This window comes from Zonotrichia albicollis, chromosome 3, assembly GCF_047830755.1.
Source record: "Zonotrichia albicollis isolate bZonAlb1 chromosome 3, bZonAlb1.hap1, whole genome shotgun sequence".
Classification (NCBI taxonomy): Eukaryota; Metazoa; Chordata; class Aves; order Passeriformes; family Passerellidae; genus Zonotrichia; species Zonotrichia albicollis.
Genome location: NC_133821.1, coordinates 64,810,406 through 64,832,880, shown reverse-complemented (window position 1 = coordinate 64,832,880; position 22,475 = coordinate 64,810,406). Strand labels below are relative to the sequence as shown.

The window sequence follows — 22,475 nt, the reverse complement described above, 5'->3', positions numbered from 1 at the left end:
ACCACATACACATCTGAACTCAACTTGTTAGTGCTTTCACATTTTTTCGGTAAGAAGAGAAAAGATGACATATAAGTCTTGCATCAGGTGACAAAACTGAGGAGGTACTAAATCACATATCAGGAGGTTCTATGAAGCACAAGGGCTGTAGAGTGATTTCTGTGTCACAGTTGGAGACAACACATAAACTTACTGAGGATTTCAGGTCCAATTAAAGGAGGGCATTTCCGTATAAGAGAGTGCTCAGCAGCTGTGATCACTCATGTGCTCCTGTGTACTGGCAGTGCTGTTCTTTCTAACAATTTCTTTGTTGTGCTTTTTAACGATGACCAGATCTTGCGTGTCAACTCCTCTTTTTAAATACAGACTTCTGCATTAGCTCAGAAGACACAATTAGATCTGATGCTACTTGTTTTGCAGAGAAAAGAGATTAAGTGCAGATAAAGTTTTGGGTAGATTGCAAATGAAGGAAAACAAAAGATCGGAAGAAGAGCTTCTTAAAAGGGAATGGTTTCAATTTGTGCAGTTGTGTTTTGGACCCAGTAGTAAACCAGACTGTCAACAGTACAGTGAAGCTGACAAGCTAACATCATAGGATCATTCAAGCTGGAAAGGAACCTCAGGAGGAATATTTAGTCCAATCTTCTCCTCATCAGGTTCATCTTAGAGCTTAGGGTGTTACCCTGTTTGGGTCTTCAAAATCTCCAAAGGTAGAGATTGCCCTTTGGGCCACCAAATCTAGTCTGTCAATATTTTCACTGGGAAAATGGTTTCCTTGCATCCAGTCTGAACTTGATGGGTTTTCAGTTTTGCCCAGTGTGTCTTGTCCCCCCCACCATGCCCACTGTGAAGAGTGACCTCCTTTTTGGTGCTGTGGGGCTGCTGTAGGCTCCTCTCAACCGCTGTCTGCCCCAGGCTGAATGAGGCCTCATCCCTCAGCCCTTCCAGGGTCAGTGCTCAAGCCCTGGCCATGTAAGGGGTTCTCTGCTCACTCCAGTTTATCATCATCATCATCTTTTCTTTTCTGGGGATCCAAAACTGAACATGATACTCTAGATGGAGTCCAGTGAGTCCTGAGGAAGAAGGAAATGGTCCGTTTCTTCCATCTCCCAACTCTGCACCTCGTCACACAGCCCAGCATGTTGTTGGCCCTCTTTGCTGCCAGGGCAGACTGCTGGCTTATGCCCAGCTCTCTCTGCCAAGATGCCCAGGGACTTCTCAGCAAAGCTACTCCCTCTGGGCAAATCCCAGCTGGCACCACTGCAGGGGGCTCATCCTTCCCAGGTGCAGGACCTTGCACTTGTGCCTGTTGACTTTTACAAGGTTCCTGTCAGCACATTCCTCCAGCTTCTCCAAGTTCCCTGAGGTGGCAGCCCTTTCCTCAAGCATAACAACTGGCTCTGGCATGATGCATTGCTAAATTGTCAGCAGAGTAAATAAACCATAGAAAGCAAGCAGATTCCTCTCTTCCACTTTAAATCTCTTAAAATTACCTTCAATTTTAGAACTCTTCAACATCTACTTGTAGCAGTAGAGCAGAAAAAAATATTGTAGCCTTAGGTATTGTGCTTAAATGGATAGCATAATCCCAAATTTGTATTGGCCTGGCTGCTTGTTCTTCTAAATGGGGAAAAATACATTATCTGGGATCAAGGTATTGCAAGAGCAGATACTCTAGTTCATACACAATGCACAATTCTCTCACCAATACATTTTAATGTATTTGTATATGTTGCCTGCATGCAGAAATGTCAGGAGCTGAAGTTTCCTTCATTCCCTTGGAGGGTAACTGTATCTCACCAGGAAGACATCTTTTCATTATGCTAAACTTAAGTGTATCTTTTCTTAATTTCTTCCTATTATTCTTAATTGCATCATCCCTAAGCAACCCAGCCCTTGGTGTTTATGTGGCAAATACTGTAAAATTGTATACTTAGCTGAGTTTGTACTGCTATAAAATTCATAGCTGGCCAGTTGAATTTTTGCCATTAGATGTCACTACGTGTACAGCAGACTGCTTTTAAAGGCTTGATTTTTATTTAGCATCCTGGAAAAATGGAGGAGGGAGTTGGGAGATGTAGGAGAGAGTCTAGTACTGTAGTATGTTGGATATGCCTTAACTAAAAGCAGCACAGAAGGAAACATAAGATTTTTGACTTAACTCCAACAACCAACAGATGATGCTGTGACCTTAAGCATATATAAATATGTTTAGCAGCTGCTGTGTAACATATTTATAAGTGTTTAGTGACCTGGAGGTTAATCAAAATGAGTTTGGTGATCTCAGCTCAGTTCTTAATGGACTCCACTTCATATTATGGCACTGATGCAGCACAATTTGTCACAGTCGGCAGTCTTTACTCAAAGGAGGCCTACTGTGGAGTGAGAATTAAAGGCTGAAGTAATACCTGATTATTTCTCCCTAAAGAAACTTTCCATTCCAAGCCATCCTAGAGCAAAATAATATGTGGAGGAGCTCTGTACTGCTCACTGCACCCAATCTGATAATAAAACAGCATTTACTCTGACAGTATGTCCTTTCAGTGTTACTGAATTAGCTCATGCGTGCTGCGGTCAGGGCTTTGATAGGGGGCTGGGAAAGGACAAAGTCCTGCCAGGGATGGTGCTGAGTCTTTTCACTTGCTGGGCTCTTTCCAGAGACAGAGAGTTGTATCTGTTCCAAGTGCAACATTACATGGGAGGATGAAAGGGAAAGCTATTGCCTTCCCCAATGAAATTTCAGAATTAGGTTCTGCCATTCAAGTTCTTCTGGGTGCAGAAGCAATTTTTTTTAGACTTCAGTTGTTTTCTTTCTGTCCTGGCCAAAGCCTGTATATTCTTTGTATTTAATTTCCACTCTCCATCTAAACTGGAAATAGTTTCCTACTTTTTGATTTAAAGCTGTTGTACAGCAGTGTGCTTGCATGAGCTGCAATTGAGATTGATGTCCATTGTGGGTAACATGAAACAGGTTGTACTTCAATTTGAGACAATGAACAGCCCCACAGCTTAGAAGATACTCATGCTAGGAAGTAATACTATTGAAATATTGGTAGGTAAGGACCAATTTCAGCTTACCTGCAAGGTGTGTGTCTCCTGTGTATTTTTAAAGTAAAAGAAGGGCATTAAAGAGATAGATACCTGTAGAGGCTGGCCTTTTCCAGGATCCTAGCCTTACTCCACAAAAGAACCTCTGAAAATCCATTACTTCTTTTTTCAAGTATGAAAATACGCTTGCACATTTTTTTCATCTTCCCGAGTAACTTTACCCAGTAACAGAAAGGACCTTGCTTATCCACCATAGAAAGCATTTTTTCAGTTAACTGCATTTGCTGAAATATAGCAATTTTCAACTAGAAAAGGGGGGGGGGGGTTAAGATACAGTATTTACATAAGAAAAGCTTGGATGTGTGACTGAAATCATTTATAGTTGTTGCCAAATCGTTCTACTCTTCTCTTTTCCCTTTGTAATTTCCCTTGGAGCATTGCACCACTGTGCATTTTAAATCTTTTCCCTCCACTTCTTGTTGCAAGCTTCATCTGGGAAATGACATTGTATGGCAGTTATCTCCTTCATATCAAAAGAAAGCCTTTGCCTCTTTGCAAGAGTGAAGAAAAGTTTGTCTTCAGAGAGCAAAGGACAAAACTGACTTGGAAAAAGATGCTTTATTTAGATAACACGTTCTCTCTTCCTTTGAAGAAATTCACAGTGTGTCAAGAAAAATTAGGCCAAATAGTGCTTTAATGGTCTTCCTGTACCTCCTAAAAAAGAAATCTGCTTCTACCAATTGTGTTAAGAATCTGCCATGAGTTTGGAAAGACAAGAAGGCATTGAAGTTACTCAGGGTTCTTGATTTAGGAGTTGTCTTTTTTGATTTGAATACTGTAAAATAATTAAAAGTACAATTTCTACCAAAACTCTCATCTTGCTACCCAGACATTCAGCTTTCCCTTCCTGTAGGATGAAATTAAGTGCTTCGTTTTTTGTAAGGAAATAAAAGTTAACAGGTACTAAAGCTGTGTAAAAGGGTGGTTGCTTTCTTGTTTCTTTTATTTGGAAAAGCAGCAGAAATGTACAGGGGGCACACTGAAGAAAGACCTCTGAGCTTTGTATTTTCCTATGTATTTTCCTATGAATATACAAGTATTTTTCTGTGTCTTTTATTCATATGTATTATTTTATATGTATAAGTGTTACTCATATACATATGATAATACATGCAGTCTTCTACTATACTAAGAAAAGGTAGGTAATTGTTTTATGTATTAAAAGAATAAAAGGTTATTTTTTAAGGTAAATCATGCATTACATTGGGTTATCATGCTTACTTGAATTAGATTATTTTCTTCCTTATGCCTCAGTTTTTCTGTAGAGTTTGACAAATCAGGTACTAAGCATACTTAGATACTTCTTAGAACTTAAAAGAAGATAAGTTTTAGTCTTTCAAAATACTTGGTCTGAACATGTGGAGAATTATGCAAGGGCTTCATTTAGGGCAGTTTTTGAGACAAGTTTAAGTCTCAGTTATACAATCATTATACAAATATGCTATTAATTTTCAAAAGCAAAATAGTTCTGCTGAGGTTTCTTGTTTCAATGAAGTGGAATATGTATGGAAGTTTTTGAAAGATTGGGCATGGATGATGCATGTTCAACACAATAACTACAAATGCAGAAATCAGAAACTGAATCTATAGTACCCATTTTTCTTTTGGCCATTTCACTGTTTATTAAGCTCTGGCAGGTGAGAATTGCTATTACATGGTCAAAATGGTAAGAATGGTGATGTGCTGGGGCTTTTTTTATGCCAATGCTAGATTCTAATTTTGGCTCCTGATCATATTGCTGTCTACTCATAGGATATATAATGTGAGCTGTATTTTTCTTCTGATTGATAGTGACATAGAAAGACTCTGTACAGTTCTATTTCACATCTATGATAATTAGCTCAAGACTAACTCAAAGCTCCCTACGTAGGTAAAATGAACTAATTACCTGCTTTCTCCTTACAAACAATAGGTGATGTGCTCTGTGACAAACCACAGCATCTTCAGCAATGAGGTCTGTAATGAGATATTGTATGTGTGCTTTCCCCTCCTAGGCAAGGCAATTTTCCTGCCATGAATCAGAGCGGGATGATGGGCTCCAGCTCCCCCTACACTCAGCCAATGAACAACAGCTCTGGCCTGATGAACCCACAGGCTCCTCCTTACAGCATGGCACCCAACATGGTGAACAGCTCAGCAGGTAATGGTGAGTAACTTTCCAGCAGTGACCTTCCTCCACATCCTGCTCAGCACTATCAGCCCTGGGCTGGTGGCAGAGGGATGTCCTTCTTCATTTGATTCACCCCTGTTGGGTAGTTTGGAGTGATTTGAAATCAGGCTAAGGGGCTCAGGTATTTTTTTTGTACAGTAACTGATACATTTTTCATTAAGTCCTTCTGCACGGCACGTAGATGAGTACAGTGTTTTGCACAGTTCCAGCATCTCTTGGACTCAGCTCGCTGTAGGTGTTGCCTAGCAAGTATATGTATATCTGTGTGTCTGTCTGCAAGACAGGGAAGGAGAACAGCTTCTTGTTTTAAGAGGTTGCTTTTGGTTTTCAGCATTTTACTTGCTAAGGTTGCAATTTCAGATATTTCATGTGGTAGTCTTTTAAAAAAAGAGATGTGCACTTGCTCTGACTTGAAGATGCTGTAAGGTGAGCACTTAATATAATTATTCTGTTTGGAAAACATAGGCCATATTTACTGTTTTCAAAATTTTTATAGCATTTCCTCATTTAGTATCGGTATATAAAATTTTACCATAACTTCCTCTTGCAAAAAAAAAAAAAGGCATATTCAATGTAGCTCCTGGATTTATCCTTCATATCATGATTTATGAGTTCAGAATTGCTTGTAGCTTTGTGTGTGACTCTGAAGACAGGTGAATACAGTTTTGCACAAATGTGCTTCATGGTCCATATTCAGCTTGAATTCCTAACAGTTATCCTCCTTCAAGATAATACTTCAGCAAAGATCAATTCTTTGATTGGGCTGTGTTTGGATGGAGTTTCAATGACCCTGAAGCAGAGCCTCCCAAGTACTTATTCCAGTCATGGAGTTTCTGTGCATGCCTTATTGATTACATTATCCCTTTCAGAAATGTTGGGGGTTTTGAAGTTTTTTCTGAAAGCTGAATAGGTTGTGCTAAGGTAATACAATGTTGTTTCTTAATTGTTTTTGTTTCTACTTTTATTTATTTCTTAAGAAATGCCTTACTACCTAAATTGTGTCTTACCAAGAGCCAGGTTTTTCACGTCTTTTGCTCTACCCCTCTGAGTCTGTGTAATTCTTTCATCCTTTGCATCTTTTGCTGTCTTTTCTCCCTGTCAATTCTGTATGTTCTGGTGCCTTTGGAAGAAAATAGCCACAGTGAGATGCTAGTGTCTAGTATGTCCAAGAGTTCCTTTCCCCTACACAGGAGCTGCTGAGACACTGAACAGTGTCTTATATTTCAAGAACATTGTTACAGTTTTGGTTAGCAGAAGAAAGGAATCTGCTAATTAGTAATATTTTTTTTAAAAGAGAGAGAAATTAACAAAAAAAACCAACCAACAAACAAAAGAGCTTTTTCCAGTTCTGGCCTGGAAGCTTTTGGCTAGCCCAGACAGCGCACTGCACCATCTGGATGAAGAGGGACAAGCTATTGAAAAGAGCATTAGATAATAGCTTGCTTTTTCCCCACCAGAGCTGTCCCAGGTAATATTATGTTTTGTTTGTGTAGTTATGTGTTTTGTCTGGCTTGCTGAAATAAAATTACTTCTGAGCATTGAAACTGTGCTATAAATTCTGTTTTGCTATTAGCAGAAGTAATTTTTCCACCCTTTTCTGTTGGCCCCCAGAGCTGCAAAAATAACCAACAGCAAACAGATGGCAGAGTGCCCTGCCTAAGAAGATTTATGTATTCCTAAGGAATAACCAGTTTAAAGGAAGATTCACAGAGGTTTTTTTGTTCAGATAATTCAGCCATTCGTTATTTCATACAGTGGAAATCTGTTCAATGCAAGACCATTTATCCTAGCAGTCTTTTGTATGGGGTAGTCATACTCTTTTTATTGTGTTATGCATTCGAAATATTGGATTTTTAATAATTTAAACATTTATCAGGGTTTTTTCTGCCAGTGCATTTGTGAGGTTTTCTTTTGTTCCAGTTTTATTAATTCAGAGATTACCCAATGGAAAGTAAGTATGAGCTGAGCTAGAGGAGTGCAGTGCACCTCTTTCAGTCTGTGTGGGAGCAGCCACACATCTAGAATTGCTTTACAGGCCTCCAGGAGACACTGTTGGGGTGGAGATGGACACACACAACACCAGAAAGAGAAAATTGGGTGTGAATACATTGCTGAGCAAGTGCTGTGGGAATGTTTAATTTCCCCATATCCAAATCATAATGCTTAATATCCCCATATCCAAACTCATCCTTCTGCTTGGGTCAAAAAAATGGAAGCTTAAGACAAGTGTAAATAACAGTACTTTTAATTATCATTTCTTGAACTGGGGGTGCACTTTAAGGACAGCTCTGGCCTTGCATTTGATGAGGTGGAGAACCTATAGGTGATACCTTTTTAGGAGCTTAAAAACAGGATTTTCTGTGGCAGGAAGACCAATTCAGCTATGTGGCTCCTTAGCTTCCTCTTCCTCCCTGCCCCAGAAAGTCCCACATCTATCAGATAAACCAGGGTTCAGTCAATGTGGAGGGCCAAAGCCAAGTGCAGCTGAGTGGCTTCTGCTGGAGTGAAGGCATTGGTTAACTCGCACATACACTGAGCATCAACAGCTGTGGTCTCAGGTGGAGGCCAGTGGAAACCTAAGGGGAGCAATAAGGTGAAGTTAGTTTCTTCATTGTCTGCGTTTTGAAGGGGGCAGTTTTGTTGCCTGTTGTGAGGGAGGAAGGCAGGTCTTTCATTTCAATAAAATGCACTCTCAGGTTTTACTGTAAAATAGGAGAAGATTGCTGATAACTGATGGAGTTGTTTTCATATGGTGTTGGAGCTTCAGCATAGCTATGTCTAACACTGGTTTTGTCACCCATTTTTAGTAGTGTTCGTACCTCCTCATTACCAGTTAATCCTTTTGTCTTTAGGTTTTTTTAATTAATGTCACAATTGAAAGGAAAGTCATGCTGCAGTTATGCATCCTGATACTCCAGCAGTGACTGTGGATCAAACAGCAGATCACCAGCTTCTGCTGATGCAGAGTGGTTTAGAACACAGAAATTACAAGATCAAAGAAGACAGATTCTTCTAATAGAGTATTCCGTCCATAACAATAACAAAAGCTTCAGGAAAAAGGTGTCAGAATCCCTTCACAATTATGGAACAAACTGCCATTCAGAAAATTGTAAAACTGCTGCTGTCCTTTTATTGTATGAATTCACATTACCCATATATATTTTAGACATTTTTCCCCCTGTTTTTCAAATTCCAGCTTTAAAAATGCATATAATAAACAGGAAATTTACAGCCCCCAATATAGCTCATGCTGTGAGCTTTGTTAATTCTAGTGAAAATTATCTTTAAAAAGAAGCAATAGGAAGTTTATATTTCTCAGGTTTCCCTATTGTTCTTGCATAGAAACTGGCATTCAGGATCTCCGCTATCTGTGGAGATGAACAAACCAGTAAAAAGGCATTAATTCCCTTACTGCTTAAGGATACTTTCCTTTTTTCAGTACCTCTGTCTTACTGAAACCATGCTTTTTCAGGGTATTGTTACTCCCAATTAACTTTCAACATCATAATACTTAACATATAATGTGAGATTCTAGGAAAAATTATTTGCACTAAGGGAATTAAAGGGACACTCTTTATACTAAATATCATACATATGCTATATATTTGATTTAGTGTTTATTTGGATGAACCTCTAACAGGAAAAGCAATTATATTTGTGCAGGTGAAATATTTTTTAGAAACTTTATTTGGATTTTTCTGTTGCATTTTTCTGAAAAATGGATATCTCAATTTATTTCAGGGGTTTTTTTACTGTAATACATTTCTTTGTAGGAGCTATTAATGCACATTTAGACAAACTTTCTGGAGGCTGTCAGTAGGTGGTAACAGCTGAAATGTCCCATCACCTATACTCCAAACAAGTGATGACTGTGTGACTGTAAATCAAGGCAGCACCTGGCATAGAAATGCCCACATCCCAAACTGCTTGTTTTTGTCATTTCTTGGGCAACACTTGTCAGCAGAAAGGCAATGTGGCACTGAGATAGATCCCTGGTGGCTCCCTCATCCTTTTCAGATAAGGTCCCAGAGCTGGAGGATCATTCATGGCAAGACACTGGGCAGTGCTGTTGTCCCTCTTCTGTTTTTTCAGTGGGCATCAAAGCAGTGGGGATCCTCTCGTCAGCTCCACAGTCACTAATTCACTGCTTTTGCTTTTGCTTCTCTTTTTTTCACAGAGGGAGAGTGCTAGGGTTGGAAGGGAGAGAGGAATGTATTACATTACAAGGGAGAGAGGAGGGAGTATTCTGTTTTGTAGAGCATGATTTGTTATCACACTAGCAATAAAGAGAAAAACAATGTTTGTATATTGCTGCTTCCACAGTATTTCATCATCTTCTGGTACTGGTAGAGCAGCCTTTAGCAAAAAACAATTCTTTGCTGCAGTTTTACTCATGTCAATATCTGCCTTTGAGTACATTAAATTCAGTGTGGAATAGCTAATTCAGGACCTTGACCTATACTTGCTTTTTGAAATCATTCTAGCTCTTAAATTCTTATAAGCCAGAGGCTAGTACTTGAAACCTATTCACAGTACGCCACAACACTTCTTGAGTCAAGATTTCCCTGTTATCCTCCTCTCTACAATGTTTTCTCCTTTGGTCTGCACTTTACAGGCAGAATTATTAGTACCTGTGTAGAAAGAGACTGTGTCTTATTTTAGCAGTTTCGTGACAATAACAGTATTTCACTGCTCAGAAAGGGTCAAAACAATGTTCTCGCTGTACCGCTTAGCTAAAAAAAGTGCAAGAATGTCTTCTCACAAATCGCTGGAGAGCGTGTTTGCAAGAAGTTACGAAACAGCATTTCAACAGCACATAGAAAAATAGCTGTGGAAACATCTTGGGTAAAAGCTGTAGGGAAAATAGACAACCTAAATGTAAAATGCTTGCAGTTCTTCTCTTAGAGGTACAAAGAAAGAATGTAGATGAGCTAAATAATTTAGAACAAAAAGTGAAACAGAATTTGGGTAATTTTATTGTTTGTTTCATAATTGTGTCCAATTCCTCATAGTTACGTTTGTATATGCCAACAAGAAATAGTCAAAAGCCAAAATGAGCCTGTATTTTTACATTTCTAAGCATGAATAATGGAGTCAGAATGTGTGCTGTAATCTGCAGACTGGAGTTAGTAGCCCTTTGTATGAGGTGTTAACTTAAACCCCTCTGAAACAGAATTCCATACGGGAGTTCTAATAGAAACAGGGCTACCAGAAGTGGACACAATTTTTAAATTCTTTGTAAGAGAAGTATGATGTGCCAAGTAGATAAAAGTGAGATACCAGCAGAGGACGACTTAGCTATGCAGAATTCTGGTGAAGAAGCGTTATCATTAACTTTGCTTTGTTTGACCTCTCTAAAATTGCTTTACAGGGGAAGGGTCAGCTTTGCTTCCTTCAAAGCTAAAACCCAAGACTTCTTTTGTAGCACTTTCACAGCATGAAATGTGTTAACTGTTAAAATGGATTTTGTATAACAGTTCTGCATCCCAGTTTGAAACCACACTGTGGCATATATTTGACCATTTTGTTCATGTATTTTTTTAAATCTCTGAAAGAAAAATAACCATTTTTTTAAAATGCAAATTCAAAACTAGAACATGTTAGGCTGCCATCCTTCACTTGAGAATGGTCACAAGCTGCCTCAGCTCCTCAAGCAGAGTATAAGGGCAAAATGCATACAAATCGAATGCTTAGTGGATGCTGACTTCCCAGTAGCATGTTGACTGGCTGTTTTGTTGAGATTTCACACACATACATAAAAATAACAGCATTTTTAGCTGATCCCAATAGATTTTTCTGTGCAGCTGCATCACTTGTAAAAGGCTTTTTGTTCCAATTCTTGAAGTCTGAAGTATTGCAAGTATTTTTTTTTTTAAATCTCAATTATGATTTATGTGTTGTGATGACTTTAAGGGCTTGATTGGGCTTCAAATGTGCTTTGAAAAAACAAGAAAATGTGCCCATGAAAAACACGGGCAGTTCAAAGCTGAGTATTGAGCCTACAGTTGTAAACTCACATGGCACATGGCTGGGTAGGTTTTTTTGGCAGAGCCAGAGTCTCAACCTGCAGTGATGCTAAAGATATTAGCAAATTAGCACTGCAAAGCTTGCCAGCGTATTCGCTAGAGTCCTGCTCATGCTCTCACTGCTGTAATTAAAACTAATTATTTTCTAAAACATAGTAATACATGAATATGTGCAATAATCATTTTGTAGTGGGCAATCTGTGAAGTATTTTTAAAGCTTCTTTTCCCCCTCCTGTCTTTGGCTCGCTGTGCAGTGTGCCTGCTGCCTGGTGCAAGCCAGCACTGTCATTTTGTGAGAGTCACACTGCTCTGGTAAAGACAGGGATGCTTTACTGATTCTTGCATGTTTACATGTGGGATATGTATTTTTTCTTTTTTATTGTCTTTTAGGCTATTCTGAATTTTTACCTCATATCCTTTGAAAGAAGGGCATGAGGGGGATTAAAAAGAGAGAAAGGGAACGTTATCCAGTCTTTCACAAATGCTGTGCACATGGTTTTCAGCAGGCAAAGAATGACCTGGTGTCTTGCTGCTGTTTTCTGGTTATTTGCATTGATTCAGTGTCGTGGCACCTCCTAGCATCTGCTCTGCCCAGTATTTTCTGTCTATTTGTCTGAATATTTCTTCTTGCATCTTTCTAGAAATCCAGGAACCAGGAACCCAGCAGCTCTGCAGCAGTAATACTATACTTGGCACTTGCATCTTCAAATAAAAAAAAAACCTTAAACTCCTTGCACCCCTGGGAAGCAACTGCATGCCATTATCAGAGAAAGACGTTTATGTGTTTGTTATAGTCCCACCTCGTTTTGGCAGGAGGAAGAAGCTGAGTGCTGGTTCTCCAACAGAGCACGGTTTACAGCTTGTAATTCTGTAATTAAGGCTCACAGTAGCTGAGCCATTCATATTGAAGTCGGTAGGGGCAGGAATTATCTGCTGGACACCAGCGTTAATACAGATGTAATTGGAAAATTCAGGTTTTTTCTTGGATTCAACATGGCAAGGAGAATGTGCATTGTTTTCGTTTATGTTTGTCTATTGCTAAAGGGAGAGTGCAGTAATTAAAACAGACTTATTTTGTTAAAATGTTGTGGTCAAATGCAGAGACAGTTGAAAAGCACCAGCAGCATGAAGAATGAATTCTACTCTGTTAAGTGATGGTTGTTGTTGCATGGTGCTTGTATTCTCTACTTGTTCATTGTCCTTTTTTTCCTCACTTGAACTGAAGAGGTTTCCAGGTTTCTGGCTGCTAGAGTAACAGGACAGACGTGGGAAAACCTCTCCTTCCCGTGGCACCACAACCATGCAGCAGGAGGCATGTTTTTTCCTACACAGCCAAACATAGTCATGCTTAACTGTTTCTCCTGTTTTCGATTAGCACCTATGGGTCTTGCAGATATGATGACACCTGGTGAGTCCAAACTTCCCCTTCCTCTCAAAGCAGATGGCAAAGAAGAAGGAGCCCCCCAGCCCGAGAGCAAGTCAAAGGTATTTACCGCCTTCCGCACATGGTGTTGGTTCTGCCCGCAGAAGTCTGCTGTGTTGTCCTTCATCTCCTGGTTTTGGCCTACCCACTTCTGTTCTTTCCTGCATGCCTTTCTATTCACGTGCAATCTATTTGTTTCTTTTTGGTTTTTTTCTTTTTTTTTTTTTCTTTTATTTTCTTCATTGTGTGGATCTGAAAGTTACTAGTTCTTACGGCATTTTAACTTGCGGGGGCAAAGCATCGCAAGCCAAACGTTGCGTGGGCATTTGGCTGTGCCAGGCGGGTGGGAGAGAAGGGTCTTGCCGGGTTTCCGTCCTCGCAGCCATTTTTCTCTGCCTTCAGTTATAGCTTCCTGTTTTGGCTGCAGCAGCAACATGCTTTAATATTTTGCTTTCCTGCCTTATTTGATTAAATAAGGCAAACGGCTTGTTTTTGTTTCTTTCTTTCATAACGGGAAACCCATGCTTAGCATTTCATGTGAGCTTGAAGTAAGCATGGTGGCTTAGTGACTTTAGCCAAGCATCCAGCAAACTTTCCAAATTACACTAATTAACAATGTTGTTTTAATATCTTTTATATATATATATATATATAAATATATTTATATATGTGTGTGTTTTCTGTATGTGTCTCTCTGTTTATATATATTTTATATATAACAATTGGTCAGTCTGTTAAACTGGATGTATATTTTTTTGTTTTTAATAAAGTTTGCCCTGCCTTTGTCATATTTTTTTTTTTTTGTATTCCTCTACCACAGGATAGCTACAGCTCTCAGGGTATTTCTCAGCCCCCAACCCCAGGCAACCTGCCAGTCCCTTCCCCAATGTCCCCAAGCTCTGCTAGCATCTCCTCATTTCATGGAGATGAAAGTGATAGCATTAGCAGCCCAGGCTGGCCAAAGACTCCATCAAGCCCTGTAAGTGGCTCTGGTTATTTTGGTTTTTGTTTATTTTTTGTAATTAATTATATTTTAATGCTTGCTTGTTTGTTTTGTAAATTCCTTTTCTTTATTATTTATCTACTAAACAGTTTTCTTTCTTTATAACACTGGGTACAAATTCTGCTCTCGGACACATGACTGTAAGTTCCACTGCCTGGCTTCAGTGGGGCCTGAGCATGCTTATCCAAGGGCAAAATTTGTCCCAACAGTACTTTGAAATAAGAAAGAGTAAAATTGTGTGCATCATGCAAGTGTGCTGTCTGGTAAAACAGCAGTTGTTGTGGAGAAAACATCCTTCCTGTAATGCATCAGCTTCCAAGCATGCCAACTGTGTTGTTAAGAACAATTCCATTTCTGTTCCTGGGCCCAAACTCCTTCACACAACTGACTTCACTCTGGTTGCTGTACTTGTCTTTACTAGGATTATTTAGGGAGAAAAAGAACAAAGGAAAAAAAAAGAAAAACAAAACAAAATGAGAAATCTTCTCCCCTATTGAAACTAATACCATCAAAAGTTAAATTATAGACTCAGCACCACAAAAAAGTTGCCATTTATATTTATGAAATATTTTTAATTTTGAATTGTGTATTTGAAAATACAGCCATTAGGCTGTCAAGGCACAGTCTAAACCAAAATTGTTTCTAATTTGCCTCATTTGGTTATTTTGAAATAACCCACACTGTGAGCTGAAAAAAGATCCTGATGCATGTAGATTTTTAGAGAACTGTTTTTTTAGATGAGTAATGTTTAATCAGTCTCATACAGGTTGTAAAGAAGAACCTGAGAGAGATGTGTGGTGCTAAAACCAAATGTCATCATCTATCTATCTATCTATCTATATATATGCATACATGTAGAAAATCTATATACATATATAGAAAAGGGAAATGCAGACGTAAGATGATATGGTTTATGGGGAGCAAATAACCATCTGGTCATTTTTGCTTTGTTTTGTTTTTTAATAATTAGGAATATATATGTTGTTCCTCTCTTTCAAAAGTAGAAATTATGATCATTTCTCTGTAGAAAAATAATGTAACATATTCTTGTGCAGGATATAAAGGGGGTTTTCCCCAGTGTTAAAGTGCACTTAAATTAGCTGTAATTCTTTGATAACAGTTTTTACAAAGTGATATGTTAAAGAGTATGTCTTAGGGCAAACAGAGGAAGGCCAGTCAGAGAGGAGGAGATCTAACCATCCAAAACCCAGACATTTACAGAATCCCCTGAGCAAGGGGGCAGCATGGCATGAAATGCACCATTTATATCTTTGGATGTTGATTTGACAGCAACTTTGAGTCTCAGAAGGCAGCTGATGTTACTTGTTCCCACAAGGTCTCATCTTTTTCTTAAAAACATTTGTGCAAGGGTGACACCAAAAATTCTGTTAGTTTTCTTTGTAGTGATGTTTGGGGTACTGCTTGTTTGGGCAGTTTTCTGGAGGAAAGCAAGAGAGTAATTGCATGGGCTGTCTAACACATCAAATGCTTCCTCTACAACCAAACAAGAATGTATTCCTGAGCTCATTGCATAAACTGCATAGGAAATCCTGGAGTCATCATGAACAGATGTGGAGATTTTTTTTGTGTAAATAAAGTATAGATTATTGACAGAGTATAACACTGGAAAAAATAAATGAAGAAAGTTTGTGCTTTCAGTTTCTTCTGAATGTCCTTCTCTCCAAAAGGTTCAGTTAGACATGGATAAATACAGAGCTTTGGAATGATAGAAAAATAAGTGCTGCAAATGAGCTGATCCCTTTTTACCTATGAAGGCCAGTGGATTGGATAACTTCATCGACTTCAAGAGCAGCCTGACATAGACTGGAACAATTGATTGCAGGCATTTCGTTACACTTGAAAACAGCCTGAATTGCTTCATTAAATCCCAAAGCTGTTTCATGTGCTACAACTTGTCCATTCCAGTAGAGAATAAAAGCAGGGGTGAATGGTCTCTGATTCACTTCAAGGTATCCCTGTGATCCTACTAAGTGGATCCTCTCTTTCAGCTGTTTTATGTGGAAGTGAGGCACGAGAAAATGGGGAGAAAGAACTGATGAATTTTAGGTTTTGAGGCTTCCTTGGGTATGTCAGGAAAAGGACACTTCTGCTCTACCAGTTTTGCTTATAATGTGCATCCCTGACAGTGTTGAGATAGTTCTAAAATTCTTTAAAAGAGGCATTTCAAGTGAGGGTCTAAACCATGCAGGGTCACTGCAACATGAGTAAAACAGTAGGTTACAAAAACCCCATAAAATGCTGTTAACTGTCCATAGGTACCCAGGAACATGACAGTGAATGCACCTGAACAGTACTACACCTCCCTGGTGCTAGCTGGGAGGGATCTCCAGAGTCCTTCAGGAGAAAATATTAACAAAGGAATGTATCCTCTACAAGCCTCTGCCAGGGATTGGACTTTAGCAGTTTTAGCTGCCTGTGTATGCATACTCTGTTCTGTAGCAAAAGAGATCTGTGTAACACGTGTAATATTGGCAAATTCTTCACTGAAGTCAGGGAAGTGAACAGTAGGTAATTGTATAAATACAGATCCTTCAAGACATGTAGAGAAGCAGCTACCCACTGCCTTTCATGTGAAAATAACTCCTACATAAATTTGTGTTGCTCTGAAGGATTCTGCAGACTCACCATACGAGGATCTGCATATAATACAGTTTTAATAGTGGGTAGGTGTATTGAAAAGAAAGTATGGGTTTCGACAGATTCAGTAGGGGAATTGGCTTTGGTATCCACATGCATTGGTGGAGTTTTTTAATCACCCATTCAAACACTGCCAGTGGATCGTGTAGAAGAGTGCTGGTGATTGCAGGCAGAGTAGGCTATAACTAAATCAGTAAATTAATGTGCCATAGGCCTGCACTAGCATTCTTCTGTCACCAGAATTATCAACATACTTAACAGAAGGAAAGGTCATGATATGTGTTCTTCCAGCATTGCTTGGGATGTGCTCATTTTAGTTTAAAATGGGATCTTTCTTTTATAAACCCTTGCTTTGTAAGGGTTAATATTTATAGGTAAATTTAGGCTTCCAGCTGAACCTGCCCATTTGAAACTCAAGTTTGTTTGTGTATAGACTAGCTTGCACACACCTGTCATTTTTATCCATTTACTTTTATAAAAATAGAGAAGAGAAAAAGATCTTTACTCTTGAGGAATAGCATTCTTCCCTCCAGTGCATTCTTCTAAAGTTAACATTTCATTTTAGAAGAAAATTGCACCCATTTTACAAAGCATGACAACCTGAAAGCTCACACAGTAAGAAACACTTCTTACCTTCTGTAAGCTGTGAAAAGTTTTCAGATTATACTGTCATTTTAGAGCTTGCTGCCACACTGCTGAAAAGCAGCATCATTTGAGATGTATAGTAGAAAAATGCAGAAAGAAAAATCTTAACTGTTTCCCTTCTGCTCTGATTCTGATTTGAAACAGTGAATCTTAACAAATAAAAATTAAACCCTAAAACTGGTAAATCTGAACTTTCTTAATCATGGTTCACCATAAAAGTGAAATAGAAACTGTTTTGTTGCCTCATATGTTAGAATATGAGCACATTGAAAATTTTCTGCGTAAAAGCTGGAATTTCCCACCTTCATTTTTGTAGAGTTCTGGGGGCATCTTAAGTGTCAGATTAAAATTGATGCTGGTGAGCAGTAGAGTTAACTTTGTGCTTACTGCAAAAGGTAGTGGAGTAGTTCCAGTTCATTCAGCTGTTCAAGCCTGTGTGATCATGTATCTGGTGCTCACCACAACATCAAATTAGTAGCAACATGACTTCCCTACTTCCCCCTTTTCACCTACCCAAAAAAAACCCTCCCAAACTTTGACAAAATGTATTTGTTGCTAAGAGTTAAACTGATTTTCTTGAGTACCCAGATATATAGCAAGTGATGCTTTCAGTAAATTGGTAGCTATTACAGAATCAGTTTGTGCTTTCTTTGCATAATCTGCAGGATTCATGTCAGTGTATTTCCTGCCAGCCACTTAGTATTAATAAAACAAATTTAGCCCTGACTCTCACTTCAGTAGGAGTTGTAACACAACTGAGTCTGGCTGAAGTAAATTCAGGCATGCACCTCATTGCTAAGAAATGTAATCATATATGTCTGTAGGAAGGATTGCTGTGAAGAAGTTACAGTGTCAGCAAGGCAGCAGACTTTAAAGGAAGCTATTTATTTCATTAAAATTAATATCCATTCACTGGAAAGAACAGCAATGGCTCATGGAACTGCTGGGTCACCCCCTTGGCTTCATGTTTCTTTTCTCCTGACTCTTTTCCAGTTTTGCCAAGTTGCAGCTGGTAGCTGGAAGGAGATACAGAGTCTGTCATATTTTCCAGGCTAACATGCAAGATGAATGGTGGCAATGCTCTTGAAATCATTGGCAGTGGGGTTCTACTCTGCTGTATCCCTTTTTCATGGTGTTGAGTGCCAGGCCTCACCACTGTGTGGGGATATGGACAAGTGAGTGGGTCTGTAGCATCTGTGAGGTGCAGTGAGGATCCTTTTTAGAGATGTTCAACTAGGAATGAGTTTCTGTTTACTTGACAATAGTCTGTCTTCAGTTCAAAGTGAGGAAAAGGCAAAAGAGGGAAAAAGTGATTGACTAGATGAGTTTTAAGAAGTGTCTACTGCAATCAACAACAAAGTTTAGGCTTTTACTATACAGACATAAAGGATATGTTTCCCTTCACATATTTGGCTCCTTTCCCAAAGCTTTATGTCAGTCTTTTTCCCTTATGTTTAATTCTGAACCACTCCCATCTTCCACCGCTGAGCAAATCAGTTCACTTTGTGCAAGTGGGAGGGTTGTCCTGCTCTAGCAGCAGCCCCTCTGCTGTCAGAGCTGTGCTTGGGCAGGGGCTGTGACAGGGTCTGTCCACACATGGCACAGAGCCCAGCTCACAGGGTTACATTGCACAGAAAAGATATGGTGAGAATTTATAGCTTGTGTGGCAGCCTCAGTGCTTTCTGCTGTCTATACATTAGGGAGAAAAAAAAAATCGGGAAAAAAGAGAAAAAGCAGGTTCATTCCTGCCTTTTTGCAACAGAGATGGAATTCTGCTCTTGCCACCTCTTCTGCTTTTGCTGGTGGTGTCTCAGCTCTGATTGCTGTCTGTCCTTGGTTTTCCCCAGGTGATAACACACATTCCCTTTGCAAGGTAGGACAACAGAGATGGATATCATCTGTACTCCAGCAAGGGAGAAGAGTAGTTGCTACTTACGAGCCTTATTGGATCAGGCAGCTAATTGGCAGTTCACAAAGAGTATTGCCACCAATCTCCTTGCACTGTAGGCACTCTTGCTTATCTTGCCTTTTGGCCACCAGTGGTGAGAAGTGGTAATAAAGCATAACCATTTATGATTTTGAAGAGAGGACTACTTCTCCATGTACTAGTTTGCCATGATTCACACTTTAGGCTATTTTTGTGCAATTCCTGCTCTGGAGGATCACTTTCAGGTTTTCTAGCCCATCTTTGAGGGCAAAGAGGAGAGGATAGGTTTGGATTTAGGAGTTTCTAAACTTGTGTGGAACAAACTTGTTTCTAATTTTACTGAAATAGTTGCTTGCAAAGCACTTTGAGATAAGTGGACAAGAAGCACTCTGTGAGAGCTACCTCTTCTTAAAATTACTTGAGGCAACATCAGAAACTTGCCTTCTGGGATCCAAAGTTCAGAACAGTGAAAGAAATATGAGAATGGGGAGTTTGGGCCCTTTATTTATAAAGCTGACTTTTCTGTATATGGACAGAATGTACTGTTTGTGCCTGAACTAGTAGCCTTCATTCCTGACTGTTGTGTGATAGCTTTAGTTTGTTGGACATCTTCTCCTTTTCAATGTTGTGAGTTTCTTACTTTCTTTTGCCTTCCCCTCCCACCCTTCCCCCAACTCTTTCTTTTCTTCTTGCAATTTAGAAATCAAGTTCCTCTACCACAACTGGAGAGAAGATCACTAAAGTCTATGAGCTGGGAAATGAGCCGGAGCGCAAGCTGTGGGTGGACCGGTACCTGACGTTCATGGAGGAGAGGGGCACGCCTGTGGCCAGCCTGCCAGCTGTGGGCAAGAAGCCCTTGGACCTCTTCAGGCTCTATGTCTGCGTCAAGGAGATTGGAGGCTTAGCACAGGTGAGAAGAACTGGTTAAAAGTGAACCTTCAAAAAGTCAATATTCTTTTTTTCTAGACTATTCCTGCTGGATACATCATTAGGTTTTCAGCCCAGACAATATTGTTGAAGAAAATGGTTTCATGCTTTGATAGCTGTCTGGAGTTCATTTTGGGCTGCATAATGGCCGTAAAACTTTAAAGTTTGAATCAAGATTGACCCTCGCTGTAGAGAGATGAAACTGTTGCCTTTTCAGGGGAATCTAGTAATGCTGCTGAGAGAAGAAAATAGGAAAAGGCCACAGGATCAAAATTACATGTAAGAGGCAGATGATAGAGCTAAAAGGAAAAGGAAATTTTAAAGTCCAGTTTTCCTGCATAGAGATACAGCCTGTAGGACAGTTCAGTTAACCTCCCCAGAGAAACTACAGACATATTCTTAAAACACACTCCTTCATCCCAAACCTTTAATTCTGAGTGTCTCTATACAGTATATGTGTTTCTTAGACACGGACTGTGCTCTGTTTGGAAAATGCTTACAGGATGCTTTGGGTTGCCTTGCTAACATAATGATTACAAGGAAAATGTGAATTACCTAAATGAGTTGAAGAAAAATGAAAGCAGGAAGAGCTGAGACTAAAAAAGTCACAGATGGGAGACAGAAGTTTTCATTTGAGTTCTCGCTAGTTAAATTGAAGTTTTGCAAAGGGATGTTGGAAAAATATTCATGAGTTCTATAGGGTTGCTCACCACAGAGCAAAATGAGATGTTTCACTGTTTAGCATCTAAAGGGAAAGAAGGAGAAAACAGTCAGTACTTGCAGTCTTGGATTTGACATTCAAAGTCACCTGTCCTGGCCTGATGCTTGTACAAGCATCTCTTGCATCTAGGGGATCACTGGCTAGACACTAGACACTCCTGTGAAGTGCAGGGATCCATTAGGTCTGTGTTTATGAGAACATTTGTTCAATGCCTTGCAAAAGAGGTCTTAAACATAGCTAACATGTAGATAAATATGCATGTGTAATATTATAAAAAATGTAATATTAAAACATGCAATTCTCCACTAATTACAAAATCTGAACTCAAAAATATGGCAAGCAAATTAGAGTCTCCAAAAAAGAACATATTTTCATAATGTATGTGGTTAGTTCAAGAAGGGAATGTCCATCATCAGTTAGTACCCATTTCAAAGCTATTTTTAATAGTGCACCTCACAACACAGGATTTGACTACTGGTTTAGATCATTGGCCCTTCAAATCCAGGGATTTTCGCTATTCTTATTATTAAAGGAAGGCAGAGAAACCTAAGATAGTTCGTTCGGTCTGTTGTTAAATGCTGTATATTGGTAAGAGATGTTATGCTGACATTTTTAGTGATCAGCTCATGCCCCTCAGCATCATAGGGATTTGATTATTTTTAGCTCAGAAACTTTATTACAGGTAAATCGTATCATGCAGCTGCTCTGCCTCGTACAGCATGATTGTGCCCACAGTGTGACTCTTAGCATCAAAAATTGAGCAAGATGGGGGGCAGATGGGATATTCTAGAGAGTTATTCATGTTTGCTTATTATGGAAATTTATTTTATTTTGGGACATTCAGTGTTGATTTTCAGTGACAGACATTATGCTTTGCCAAAGAATAGATGCCGTTCACTTAGACTGGTTTTTGAAGGAGCTTGAGTTACAAATGCTTGTACTGGTTAAAATTTACACCTAAAATGAAGGCTCCTGATTTTGCTGGTGCGCTCACATGAATGGTCACTATGTTTATCTGTTTAGAGCTACTCAGAGGTGCCGAGCTTTGCTTGCTGAGTTTTATTTAAATGCGTCTGTGTGATGCCCTCCTAAAAAGCTGTTGCTCCAGCTGCTGCACTCCACATCTCGTGACTCTGCCCAGAGAGTGGCAGGGAGAGGAGCTGTGCAGCAGTGGTGCATATTCCCTGTCTGAGGAGCTGCCCTTGCTGGGGTCCCAACAGGAACAGACCAGCTGCTGGCAGTCTTTCTTTAAATGCCAATATACTGGGCATTTAGGCACGAACGTTTCTGTTTGCATTATGCAATGTGTTCATTACGCACCACTTAGCTGTAAGCCAGTAGGCACAAAGAGCTGTATAACTGGATTTCAGGCCTCAACAAGGGCAGTTAATGAAAATCTGGTCTCCTTTAACTCCTGGGTTCTTGTAGGATGTACCAGAGAAATAAAAACACTTAGCATAGCCATGCCAACCTGCTTGCTGTTAATGCCATCCTCAAAAGATCTTTGCTGACTGGCAGCAGTTACAGTGTTATTAAACACTGAGAGAAACTTAAAAAAATGTTTTCTTTGCTGGCACACAGACTAAGGAATAGTATGGCTAATGATAATCTTTCTATCTATACAAGTTAAGCTGGAGTCATTAAAATATCAGGCCTTAGGGCAAGTAGCAGACAATCATGGAATCAAAATTGCTACCCACAAAAGATGAGATTTCTCAGATGTTTAAAGCCAATTTATTTTGGTGCTGACCCTGCTCCTTGGATCATACCTAGAAATTGTATAACTGGTTGAATGAACTCAAAGGCATCAGGTGTTGAAGCAAAAGCAGTGGCTGCTACGAGTGGTACAGTCGAGTGAGTCAGTGGC

General features: G+C 39.4%; 1 protein-coding gene across 7 annotated transcripts in view; it reads left to right on the top strand.

The window, feature by feature from the left end:
* Nucleotides 1-22,475, top strand: part of ARID1B (AT-rich interaction domain 1B) — a 324,330-nt gene that overhangs the window by 277,505 nt on the left and 24,350 nt on the right. For 4 of the 7 annotated variants that reach the window (XM_074537692.1, XM_074537687.1, XM_074537686.1 and 1 more), the window contains 4 exons: nt 5,103-5,254; nt 12,680-12,789; nt 13,548-13,706; nt 19,661-19,870. In XM_074537692.1, coding sequence (XP_074393793.1) covers nt 5,103-5,254; nt 12,680-12,789; nt 13,548-13,706; nt 19,661-19,870 — 631 coding nt within the window. The remainder of the gene's footprint in view (nt 1-5,102; nt 5,255-12,679; nt 12,790-13,547; nt 13,707-19,660; nt 19,871-22,475) is intronic. The other 3 variants (XM_074537691.1, XM_074537690.1, XM_074537688.1) reach the window with 1 other exon arrangement.